At 50.0% G+C, this 10,990-nt stretch overlaps 2 protein-coding genes across 3 annotated transcripts; one reads left to right on the forward strand and one right to left on the reverse strand.

Moving 5' to 3' along the window:
• Positions 1 to 7,345, forward strand: GPATCH4 (G-patch domain containing 4). The gene is given in 9 exon segments (XM_023761558.1): positions 1 to 227; positions 3,478 to 3,614; positions 4,058 to 4,131; positions 4,230 to 4,322; positions 4,423 to 4,509; positions 5,958 to 6,049; positions 6,274 to 6,324; positions 6,558 to 7,104; positions 7,107 to 7,345. Coding segments are annotated over 8 exon segments (1,083 nt in total). The 5' UTR covers positions 1 to 227; positions 3,478 to 3,535; the 3' UTR covers positions 7,167 to 7,345.
• Positions 7,346 to 8,173: 828 nt separating this feature from the next.
• NAXE (NAD(P)HX epimerase) lies at positions 8,174 to 10,990 on the reverse strand. 2 transcript variants are annotated; one of them, XM_006097790.3, is made up of 6 exons: positions 10,770 to 10,990; positions 10,566 to 10,674; positions 10,331 to 10,441; positions 10,139 to 10,252; positions 8,823 to 8,970; positions 8,174 to 8,485 (listed from the first exon to the last, which is right to left on the reverse strand). In XM_006097790.3, exons 1-6 carry the CDS (start codon positions 10,949 to 10,951, stop codon positions 8,283 to 8,285), a joined length of 867 nt encoding a protein of 288 aa, XP_006097852.1. In that variant the 5' UTR covers positions 10,952 to 10,990; the 3' UTR covers positions 8,174 to 8,282. The 2 variants fall into 2 exon arrangements, with proteins under 2 accessions (XP_006097852.1, XP_023617327.1); XM_023761559.1 differs by lacking the exon at positions 10,331 to 10,441.

Here is a 10,990-nt window from a genome sequence, read left to right on the forward strand (position 1 = left end):
ACCCCACCCTCCGGAAATGGGCACGCTCTGGGGCCGAGTTTCTACAGCAACCAGACCAGCAGTGGGCTCACCCCCAGACTGTTTCTCCTGGGAGGACCGGACAGTGGTTCCCGCTTTCGTCTCTATGGTTTCGACAGCCTAGAAGGACCAAAACGGTACTTCCGGGAAGGTGGCGGCTCACAAGTCGGATCTGCACATGTTTCCGCCGGGAGGACCCCGCAGTGACGGTAAGGGCTGCTGTCTCCTGAGTGGTGCCGCTTGGAGCCCGGGCTCAAGAGAGTAGCGTTACCACATGAAACGGCGGCGGCGGCGGGGGCTGGAATGTAAGGAGGCCCAGGGAAAGGTAGCCGGCCGGTCAGACCCGCTGTAAGAAGGAGGCCCAGGACCCGTCTCCGGAAGACTCGGGTCGACCGGAGAGGAGACCGTTCCTGAGAGCGTGCTCGCAGCCTTCCCGGGGACCTCGCTGCTTTTGTCCACAGGTGTCCATTGTAGGTCCACAGCAGTTCCCCCCGTGCCATTCAGTTCAACGACTGACTGAACGCGTTCTCAGTTCCTGGCGCTGCGCGAAGTGCACCGAGGTTGGGGGATAAAGCCCGTCCCTGGCTCCAGGGCGTATTGTTTCAATGACCGCGACAAGGGGCAGGTGGGGGGTACTGCAGAGAGCACAGAGCTGTAAGAGACCGAGGAGTGTGGCCATTAACGCCGGCTCTGGGATGCCTGGGATCCTGGACCCACTACATGCCAGTTGTTTGATTTGGGCAAGTAATTAAACTTCGCAGTGCTATTTCTTCGTTTGCAGATTACAGTAATACCATGTCCTAAAGGGTTGTTGGATTAAATGAGATAATCTGTGTTAAGCAATTAGCAACAGGCTGTCATCCATGTTTCTCTTTTATTAGTAGGATTACTGAAATTTGGGAGCTGATAGGTCATAGGTAACTTTTGAGAAGAAGCAGAGTTTTGAAGTGGCCTTAAAGACTTCAGTGTTTGAATTTTACTTTAACAGTATCAAGAAGCATGATAGGGCCATTTCTTCACTCAGTGCTTTTCTTTTTTTTAATATATTTTGATTGATTTCAGAGAGGGAGAGAATCATTGATTGGCTGCCTCCTGAAAGCCCCCTACTGGGGATCGAGCCTGCAACCCAGGCATATGTGAGGTGACTGGAATCGAACCTGAGACCCTTCATTCTGCAGGCCGACACTCTATCCACTGAGCCAAACTGGCTAGGGCTTCACGCAATGCTTTTCTGTTGAGACTGTCAAGGTATCTGCTAGGTTTACAGGTAATCGTTCTTCACAGTAGAAATGTGAACGGAAATGTGAGTCATTCTGAATTTGCTATTCAAACCTAACCAGACCGGTCATCATTCTTTTTTTTGTTTGTTTTTTATGTTTTTATTGATTTTAGAGAAAGAAGGGAGAGGGGGGAGAGATAGAAACATCAATTGTTTGTGTCCTGCATGCTCTCTACTGGAGATTGAGCCCACAGCCCTGGGCATGTGCCCTGACCCGGAATTGAACCGGTGACTTCTTGTTTCATGGGATGACACTCAACCAACTGAGCCACAGTGGCTGGGTTTGTCATCATTCTTAAGCCTAATATATAATGCTTAGGAGAGGTGGCTTAATGATGTATCTCAGCCCGGCTGGTGTGGCTCAGTGGTTGAGCATTGACCTATGGACCAGGAGGTCACGGTTCGATTCCCAGTCCAGTTCATGCCTGGGTTGCAGGCTCAATTCCCAGTTCGGGGGATGCAGAAGCAGCCAGTCAACAATTCTCATCATTGATGTTTCTCTCTCTCTCTCCCTCTCTATGAAATTAATAAAAAAATACATATTTTAAAAAATGATGTATCTGATTTTTTTTAAGCATATTTACTAGATCTTCCCAAACTCACATGAAAGTTTTACCTTCAGAACTGTCACTTTGGGAGGCTACAGGATTACCCCAGTAATGCCATTGATCAGCTTTAAAAATAGTCTGCAGCGCCTGTAATAAACGATCTGTATAAGTTAACGTTAGTGAGTTGAGTCAGCAGTAGTAGTCTTCGTTTTGAATGCCTTTTGTAATAAGCCATCTTAACCACTCCAGAGGCAAATTTGGTATATAAGTTTAATAAAGCCATTTTGGGGTCCAAAAAGAAGAACAGTGGAATGACTATAAAAAATGCAATTAGGCCCTGGCTGGTGTGGCTTAGTTGGTTGAGCATCATCCGGGACACTGAAAAGTCCCTGGTTCAATTCCAGGTCAGAGCACATACCAGGTTGCGGGCTCAATCCCTGGTTGTGGTGTATGCAGGAGGTGATCGATCAATGTTTCTCTCACATCAATGTTTTTCCCTCTCTCTCCCTCTCCCTTTCTCTAAAATCAATAAAAACATTTTTTTAAGAATCTTTTTTTTATTTTTATTTTTGTTAAACCTCACCTGAGGATATTTTCTCATTGATTTTTAGAGAGAGTGGAAGGGAGGAGGAGACACAGAGAAAGAGAAAAACATCAATGTGAGAAAGACACATCAATTGCTTGCCTCCTACATGCACCCAATCAGGGCCAGGAATCAAACCTTGACCAGAATAGAACCCGGGATCCTTCAGTCCACAGACAGATGCTCTATCCACTGAGCCAAACTAGCTAGGCAATAACAACAATTTTTTAAAAAGAACATTATAATCAAAAAATGAAATTAGTTGAGGATGTGATAGAAAGAGGGCCACTTTAGAGTTGGGCAACCTAGGCTCATATTCCCAGGCAAGAAACACAGGTTTTATTTTCCTCATTTGTAAAGTTATAATACCTAACAGGACTGTCAGGATTAAAGGAAACTAGAATATGGGTAATCCACCTGTTGTGTATTAAGTTCTCAGTAAGAGTGTGCTTCCTGAGCTGGACAATTTCAAGAGGGGTGCTTCAACAAGATGAAAAGACAGTGGCAGTGGGGAAGAGGTGTGTAGCGCCCACACTGAAAGGACAGTGTATGTGCTAGGGCATAGGTGTAGGATATGGGCTCTATTAAGTACTGTTATAACTCAGGTTAACAAGCATCTCATTGCTTTGTTTTTACATGGCAAAGAGTGGGGACTGCACACAAGCTGCCTGGGTTTGAGTTCTACACACATTAGCTGCATGACCTTGAGCAAGTCGTCTAACCTCTTTAGACCTCCGTTTTCTCATTTTTAAAACAGGGATAGTCATACTTTCCTGGAGGTAAAGTTCAGAAAATCTTCCTGGGATGGGAAGATGAAGTGACATGATTCATGTAAGGCCTTAGCACAGCCTGGCATGCGGTGAGCTCTCCGTAAGTGTAGGTATTACTAACTTTTGACATGTTGGCATTGACCTCTCTCTGGTGAGACAGGGAGCTCCCCAAGGACCAGGGCTCCTTCCTCTGTCTCTGCCTCAGTTTCAGGAAATAATTCTCGTGAGCAGTCAGGATGGATTGGGTGTATGACGGCTCTCTCTCCTTTCCTCTTAAAGGGATGGTAAGTGACCTCTTCTCTGGTGAGGACCTGAGGACAGTGACCCTTTTCTCAACATGAAGGTCACCCCGGAGGTTCGGAGTCATGGGATGAAGTTTGCCGAGGAGCAGCTGCTAAAGCACGGATGGACTCCAGGTGATCCCCTTGGGTACCTTCCACATGACCCCAACTCCCTGCCTACCCTCTGCCCAAGGGAGAGGCATCATCCTGGAATATCCCTATGCAGTCCACTCAGTTGGAGGAGGGAAACTAGCTTAAAGGGAAATTTGCAGAAGAACATTTCTGACTTTTCCAAAAAAGGGGAGAAGAGGAAGAAATTTGACAATGGCTATTAAGAAGTGATTGGGAGGACAGGGGCAGAGGGGAAGAAACAGGACATCTGTCCTGAAAGAATTATAAAGGAAAAGAGCTCAGGCTCAGATAACGGCAGGGGGACTGCATGGAGAGGTGTCAGAAAGAATGGAACTCGGAGGGCTTCCGAGAGGGATAGTTTGCCCAGTGCTACCAGTGGCATGTGCTGGGGTGCCTGTGAGAGCTTGGCAGGCAGAATAAGCTAAGTCACTCACTGTCTCCTGCAGGCAAAGGCCTGGGCCGGAAGGAGAATGGCATTACCCAGGCCCTCAGGGTGACGCTAAAGCAGGACACTCATGGGGTAAGACTGGGCAGGCTGAGGGAGGTATGGATGGGGGAGAGGGGGAGCCCTTGAGGACAGGGAGGCAGGTTCGGAGTTCATACGTCTTCCTCTGGCAGGTGGGACATGACCCTGCCAAGGAGTTCACAAACCACTGGTGGAATGAGCTCTTCAACAAAACGGCAGCCAGCTTGGTAGTGGAAACTAAGCAGGTATGAACTCTATAGGTGGGCATGTGAACCATGAGGGCCTGGGACATGTGGAGGTGAGGGAGCAAGGGTATGTCACCCACTCACTGAAACTTCCCCACAGGACGGAGTACAGATAAGGCGCCTTCCTAAGGAGACCACCCGTCATAATCATCCCAAGCCCAACATGCTGTATCAAAAGTTTGTGAAGGTATTAGAGGCTGGGGGTGAGAGGGTTCATCCTTTTTTTTTTTCCTTCCTTGGGGCCTAGACAGTTGCCTTGTATGCCCTACATATTCTCAGGATTGTCCTAACAGTGGGATCCTGTGACCAACCCCTTGCTGTTGCTTAGACTGCTCAGACCCTAGGCAAGAATTGGGGAGGGGGGGGGGGCAGCAACGGAGTGGGTGGTAGGGCATAATCAGGAGCTGCCAGAGTGGGGCAGGGAGGGGATGTCCAATTCAAAGGACTTGGAAGTCAGAGACCTGAGAGATTATCTGGGCCATTCTTATTTTGCACATGTGGCCAACAGTGGGGCAAGAGGGGCTTGCTGAAGAGCCCACAGTTGGCTAGTAATGGCAGACAGGACTGGAACCCAGATCTTCAGACTCCCACCTACTAAGCATATCAATAGAAAGGAGCTAATATTTAATGGTCACCTATTATGTGCCAAGGTCTCTACATGGTATCTAGCAAATCTTTCCCATTTCTCTTCATCTCTGTGGCCATCTTCTATCCCAGACCATCATTTCCTACCTTTAACAGCCTTATAAACCAGACTTATCACCTCTAATCTAACTCCCCACTCCAATCAGTTCATCCTCCACACAGCATCCAGAGTGCTCTAAAACAAAAATTTCATTGTTTCATCGACACCTCCTTGATTTACGATGACACAGATTATCAGACTGGCTCCTGTGGCCTTGTCCTTGCCACCTTCTCTAGCTCCATCTCTTGCCACTTATCTCAGGATCTTCATACTTTAGCCAGATGGAGTCGTTATTTTTAAGTTTTTGCACATGCTATTTCCTCTGCCTGGATTTTTCTACTCCCTTTCCTCCTTTACCTGATTTTGTCTCCCAGAGCTCAGCCACTTCTAAAAAACTGTTTCCTAAACCCTGAAATCTGAGTGGGTACCCCTCCTGTAGCACAAACTCTCATCCTAATTGCTAATGTTCTGCCATATTCCCTTCCCCCTCACCATGTAGATTCCATCTGGGCTGGACCATCTCATTCTTTTTCCACTCTGTATCCTCAACCCTTGGCCCATAGTAGGTTCTCAATCTGGTCAAATAAAGTTCTGTGCGAAGGTGTTGGGGATGGGGGGAAAGGTGTCATCTTTATTGTCAAGATACTTGGACTATGGGATGACCACCCGGAGACACTTGTCCCACTGGGAAGACCTGATGGCCCTTTCTCCCTTCTTGTTGTGCCCACTAGCCAGGAGGCCAGGGCTGCTCTCCCCCCACCTCCCACAGCCCTTCTGCTCAAGCTGAAGTATGCAGTTTGGTGCAGCTCTCTGCGGTCTGCAGGAGCGATATTGGGGGCTGGCAAATTTGTGCCTCTGGGTATGAATTCCTGGGAAGGCTCCCAGGAGGGAAAAGGGATAGCAGTGGTGTGTTGAGTGGGCCTTGTCCACCTCATGATTCCTCCTTCTAGACTGCCACACTGACCTCAGATGGGGAGAAGCCAGACAAGGACTTGGAAAGCTGCAGTGATGATGACAACCAGGAGCCCCAGCCTTCAAAAATGTGAGACTTCATTTTAGCGCTGGGGGCAAGTGGGAGGAGATGCTGCAGATCTCAAGAGAAAGGACCAGGTCTGAAATAATGCTTGGCTGGGGCTTCTTCGGGGTGGAACTGTGCTGTACTAATCTTTGTATCTCGAAGGAATGTTTTAGAGGGGAGGAGAGGTCAAGCTTTTCCACCAGATCTGTTTGTAATTTCTGATCTCTCCCACCCCAAACCTCCACCAGTCTGACTGATGAGATGCTGCTCCAAGCCTGTGAGGGTCGAACAGCACACAAGTAAGTAGTTACTTGTTAGCTCCTGAGTCTCCCTTTTCTCCCTATTACAAGCCCACCCCTGAGGATGGCCTATACAACTTCTAGACTATTTTTTATCCCAGGAAAGTGATTCATACTACCTGCCCATATCTGAAGCTGCTTTTAAGATAGCTCCTCCCCTACCAACTTCCCCTACAGTCTCAAGAATTAGGCTTTTTCCTGATACCCACCCTCTGACTTTGGCCCTATTTCAGGGCTGCCCGTCATGGAATTACAATGAAGGCTAAGCTTGCTCGTTTGGAGGCCCAGGAGCAGGCCTTCCTGGCTCGGCTCAAAGGCCAGGACCCTGGGGTCTCTCAACTGCAGACTGAGAGCAAGCCCCTCAAAAGAAAGAAAAAGCAGCAGAAAGAGGAAGAAGAGGCTACAGCAACTGAAAGGAATGCAGACAAGGAGTATCCAGAATATACTGACCAGAGCATCAGGAAAAGCAAGAAGAAAAGACAACTTCAAGATAGGAAAGAGGGGACAACTGTAGAGGATGAGGAAGAGGTCACAGAAACAAGAGGGCTTGGGGAACTAAAGAGCAGAGAACAAACTGATTCGTCCCACAGGAAAAGGAAGAAAAAGAAGAGGCAGCACCACAAAGAGGAGAAGCAGGGGGTCTTAGGTAGAGGAGGAGGTAGGGGGGGTGTAGGTGGTATCAGAACAGAGAAGTTAGAGAGCCAAGCATACACTGATTCACACAGCAGAAGCAAGAAGCAGCAGTGCGAGGAGGAGGAAGACTTGAATATAGAGGATAAAGAAGTGGAGGAAGCTGTTGTAGATGGTGGGACCAGGGAAGCAGAAAGCAGAGCATGCAATGATAAGAAACGCAGAAGCAAGAAAAGACGGCGGCATCAGGAGGAGGGTGTCATGGACATAAGCGATGGACATGAGGATGGCAGGACTAGGGGAGCAGAGAGCAGAGCACACCCTGGCTCAAGCAGCAGAGGTAAGAAGAGGAGGCAGCAGCAAGCAGAGGAGGAAAGAGCCACAGTCAGCACTGACCAGAGAGCAAAAAAGAAGAAACTGAAGAAGAGAGACTGAAGGTCGGGTGAGGGTGGTCCTCGATCAATTTCTTTTCAGGAGTTGTTGAGGCCTCAGAGACCTGAGCTGATGCAGGTCTCCTGCACCCTCCCAGCGAGGAGTCCTTCCCGAGGAGGAACCAGCTCTGGATACCAGCATGCTGAGAGGAGAGCAGTAGCACCTGCCTTAGTTGAGGGAATGGGCTTCTTCCCCTTTGCAGCTCCTCACCCAGAGACCATGAACTCAGATGCCCATCGGAGCCAGGCAGCCAAGGGACAAGGAGTGCTTGGGGCTGTGGGAAGAGGAATGCAGATACCCTTTGAAGGGGCATCCTTGCTAAAAGAAACAAAATGTTGACTTATGTGATATGTCCTGATTCTTAAATATTGTGAAGCTAAGGAAACCATACAAATCTCATTCTGTGAGCTGGTTTCCAACACTATGCCAAATGAGTCAATAAACGTCAGCTTGGGCTCCTAGCCTATATATCAGTCCTGACTGGCATCTCCATTCCCAGCCTGGGAAGGTCCTAAATACAAATTAAGTTTCCTGGGCACCTTTGAAGAAATTCCTTCTGTTAACCTCCTGGGGTCTTGCTACATTGTTGAATGGAAGGGGGAGGCTTAGAGAACCTCATCCAGTGTCCTGTGTCCCTGATGGGTAAGAGTGAATGTGTGTATAAAGGACAAGCACACCTCACTTGGGAGATTTTTTCAGGATCTGAAACTCAGTATGTAGTGCCCCCAAATGCCACAGCAACTTCTCTTCCTTGTTCTTCCCCAAAGAGGACACCATATCTCCAGTGTTGCTGACCACCCGTTAACCTTTACTGCCAGAAGAGCTTCCAGGTCTCCACCGATCTGGGAGAGAGAGGCACGAAGTCTTTATTGGGAAGAACAAACGTCTACGTCCCCTCACTGCAGACGGTATACACACTCCGTGTCAGGGTACGGTGGCAGATTCAGCTGGTACTTCTTTTCCAGAGCAGGTGGTACAAAACGACCCCCCAGGTAGTGGTAGCGACCAGTGAAATGGGTGGCAGACTTTTTAGGTGCAGTCAGGGAGATGAGCAGGTCTGGCTGGATCCCTCCAGGGTTTCCCTTCTCCACATCCCATCCTGAAAAGAGGGTTGTATTCAGGAAGAGCAGAAGAGGCCACGTGTCTGTCTAGTCCTCTTCCAAACCTTGCTCTACCCTAGACCTAAAGAAATGGGAGCCCCTTTAGGACTGCATCCCACCTAAGGAATTTGCATCCTTGGAGCTCCCTGTGTCCCTAGGCTTAGGTCTCTTGGAGCCAACATGCAAAGGGTACTCCTGAACTCTGCTCCCAGCTGTGTTCTGCACCTCTAGACTCATTTTAGACTTGGTCTGAGCCTTGAGTCAAGAATCAAGATTCCTAGGTACCTACCTCAAAACAGGGCAGGGCCCCAATCCCAACCTCCTTGAACCCAGCACCTGAGGGAATGTCGATGCTGGCAATGGGCACGGTGAGTCCACTCAGGACGCTCAGGATGTTGCGGAATGGCTCCCGAACATCTCCCTTGAAGCTGAAGCCAAAGATGGCATCCACCACCAACTCATATAGCTCATCGATCAGCTGGGGCTGTGGTGGAGCAGGAAAAGTCAAGGATGTCAGAGCCAGCAGCTGTACAAAGAGCTCTTAATAGGAGAGGCTGTCCTCTGTACCCACAGAGGCACAAATACAATTTTGTCTCATTCAGATGATATTCTTAGACAGAGTTCAGTGCAAGTGGGTCCCTGATTCAGGTCAAGCTGAGTCCAGACATTGAGTTCTGCCTGCCTGCCATTGGGGCGGCTACAGTATCGGAGAGCCTGAGACTGGGAGTCAGAAGGGCCAGGTTCTGGTCTCGGCTTTGCCATGGTCTGGTCTGTTACTTTGGACAAACCGCTTACATCTATAAAATGTGTTAAATTTTTTAAAAGCCCATCAAGTTGCCCTAACCGGTTTGGCTCAGTGGATAGAGCGTCGGCCTGTGGACTCAAGGGTCCCAGGTTTGATTCCGGTCAAGGGCATGTACCTTGGTTGCGGGCACATCCCCAGTGGGGGGTGTGCAGGAGGCAGTTGGTCGATGTTTCTCTCTCATCGATGTTTCTAACTCTCTTTCCCTCTCCCTCCCTCTCAATAAAATATATTAAAATAAAATAAAAGCCCATCAAGCTCTCAAGTTTCCCACCCCCTAAATCCATGCATCTGCAGAAAGGGTTTAGGCACTGACTTCGGCTCCTAGGATAATGTGTTCACTGCATCCTAGGGGAAGAGGAATGACTACAGAGTGAAAGGAGTGACCAGGGGAAGTGCCAGGCACTATTCCTACCCTTCAAGAGTTTAACATCTAGAGCAGTGGTTCTCAACCTGTGGGTCTCGACCCCTTCGGGGGTCGAACGACCCTTTCACAGGGGTGGCCTAAGACCATCGGGAAACACATATATAATTACATATTGTTTTTGTGATTAATCACTATGCTTTAATTATGTTCAATTTGTAACAATGAAAATACCTCCTGCATATCAGATATTTACATGACGATTCATAACAGTAGCAACATTACAGTCATGAAGTAGCAACGAAAATAATTTTATGGTTGGGGGTCACCACAACATGAGGAACTGTATTAAAGGGTCGCGGCATTAGGAAGGTTGAGAACCACTGCTCTAGAGGCAGATAAGCAGATGAGCTCAGCCTGGAAACCTGAGGGAAGAGCAGAATACAATGGTTACTATGGGGAGAGCAGTGAACGGGAGCCACCTACCTCTGGGGGCATTTCCTCAAGGAAAGGGATGTCCATTTTCTGACACTGGGTCACCAGGGCAGTGAAGAGTGGCTTGTTCGGCCTTTTGGGGTAATAGATGGTTGGCTGGTAGCCCTGCGAGGAAAGGAAAGGGGTAATTCACGTTCAGATCCTAGCGACCTGGCAGCCTCCCACAGCCCTCCGCATACTCACGAAGAGTTTGAGGTGCCGAGCACAGACCAGGCCATCACCTCCGTTGTTCCCAGGGCCACAGATGACCAGGACAGTGGGGGGGCTCCTGGACAGGGACGTGGGGGGATACGCCTGAAGGCAGAACCAGCGGGGATTCCGAGTGGCTTGGGGCCCAACAGCCCAAGCTTGCCCCCACTGTCCCGCCCACTCCACCGGGTCCAGGCCCGGGGGCCCGGTGAAGCGTGGCACCGCTGACCTTGGCAATGGCTGTCGCACAGCTCAGCCCCGCCAGCTCCATGAGTTGGTCCACGCTGAACTGGTACTCCTTGAACAGCTCCTCGTCCACGGCCTGCGCCTCCTCCTGGCTGAGCAAACCCTCTGCTCAGGGGCTCGGCCCCGCGGGCGGCACAGCGCCCCGAGCCCCGCACTGTAGGGGGCGCCCGGCCGGAGCCCCGCCTACCTCAAGAGCTTCACTTGCGCGCTCGCCATGACCTCCGGGTCCCCGCGGCCGCCCGAGCTCAGCCGCTGCGGCCCCCACCAGGTGGGGCTCACTCGACAGGCGCTGGCCTGGGACCGGACGCGCGGCAGGCGCGATCCCGCCACCAGCAGCCCAAACCCGAACAGCGACCACAGCCGGGACATGCGGCTCGCGGGGGGCGCGCCCTCGGCCCTGCCCGCCGC

The sequence above is a fragment of the Myotis lucifugus genome, unplaced genomic scaffold, assembly GCF_000147115.1.
Source record: "Myotis lucifugus unplaced genomic scaffold, Myoluc2.0 scaffold_211, whole genome shotgun sequence".
NCBI lineage: Eukaryota > Metazoa > Chordata > Mammalia > Chiroptera > Vespertilionidae > Myotis > Myotis lucifugus.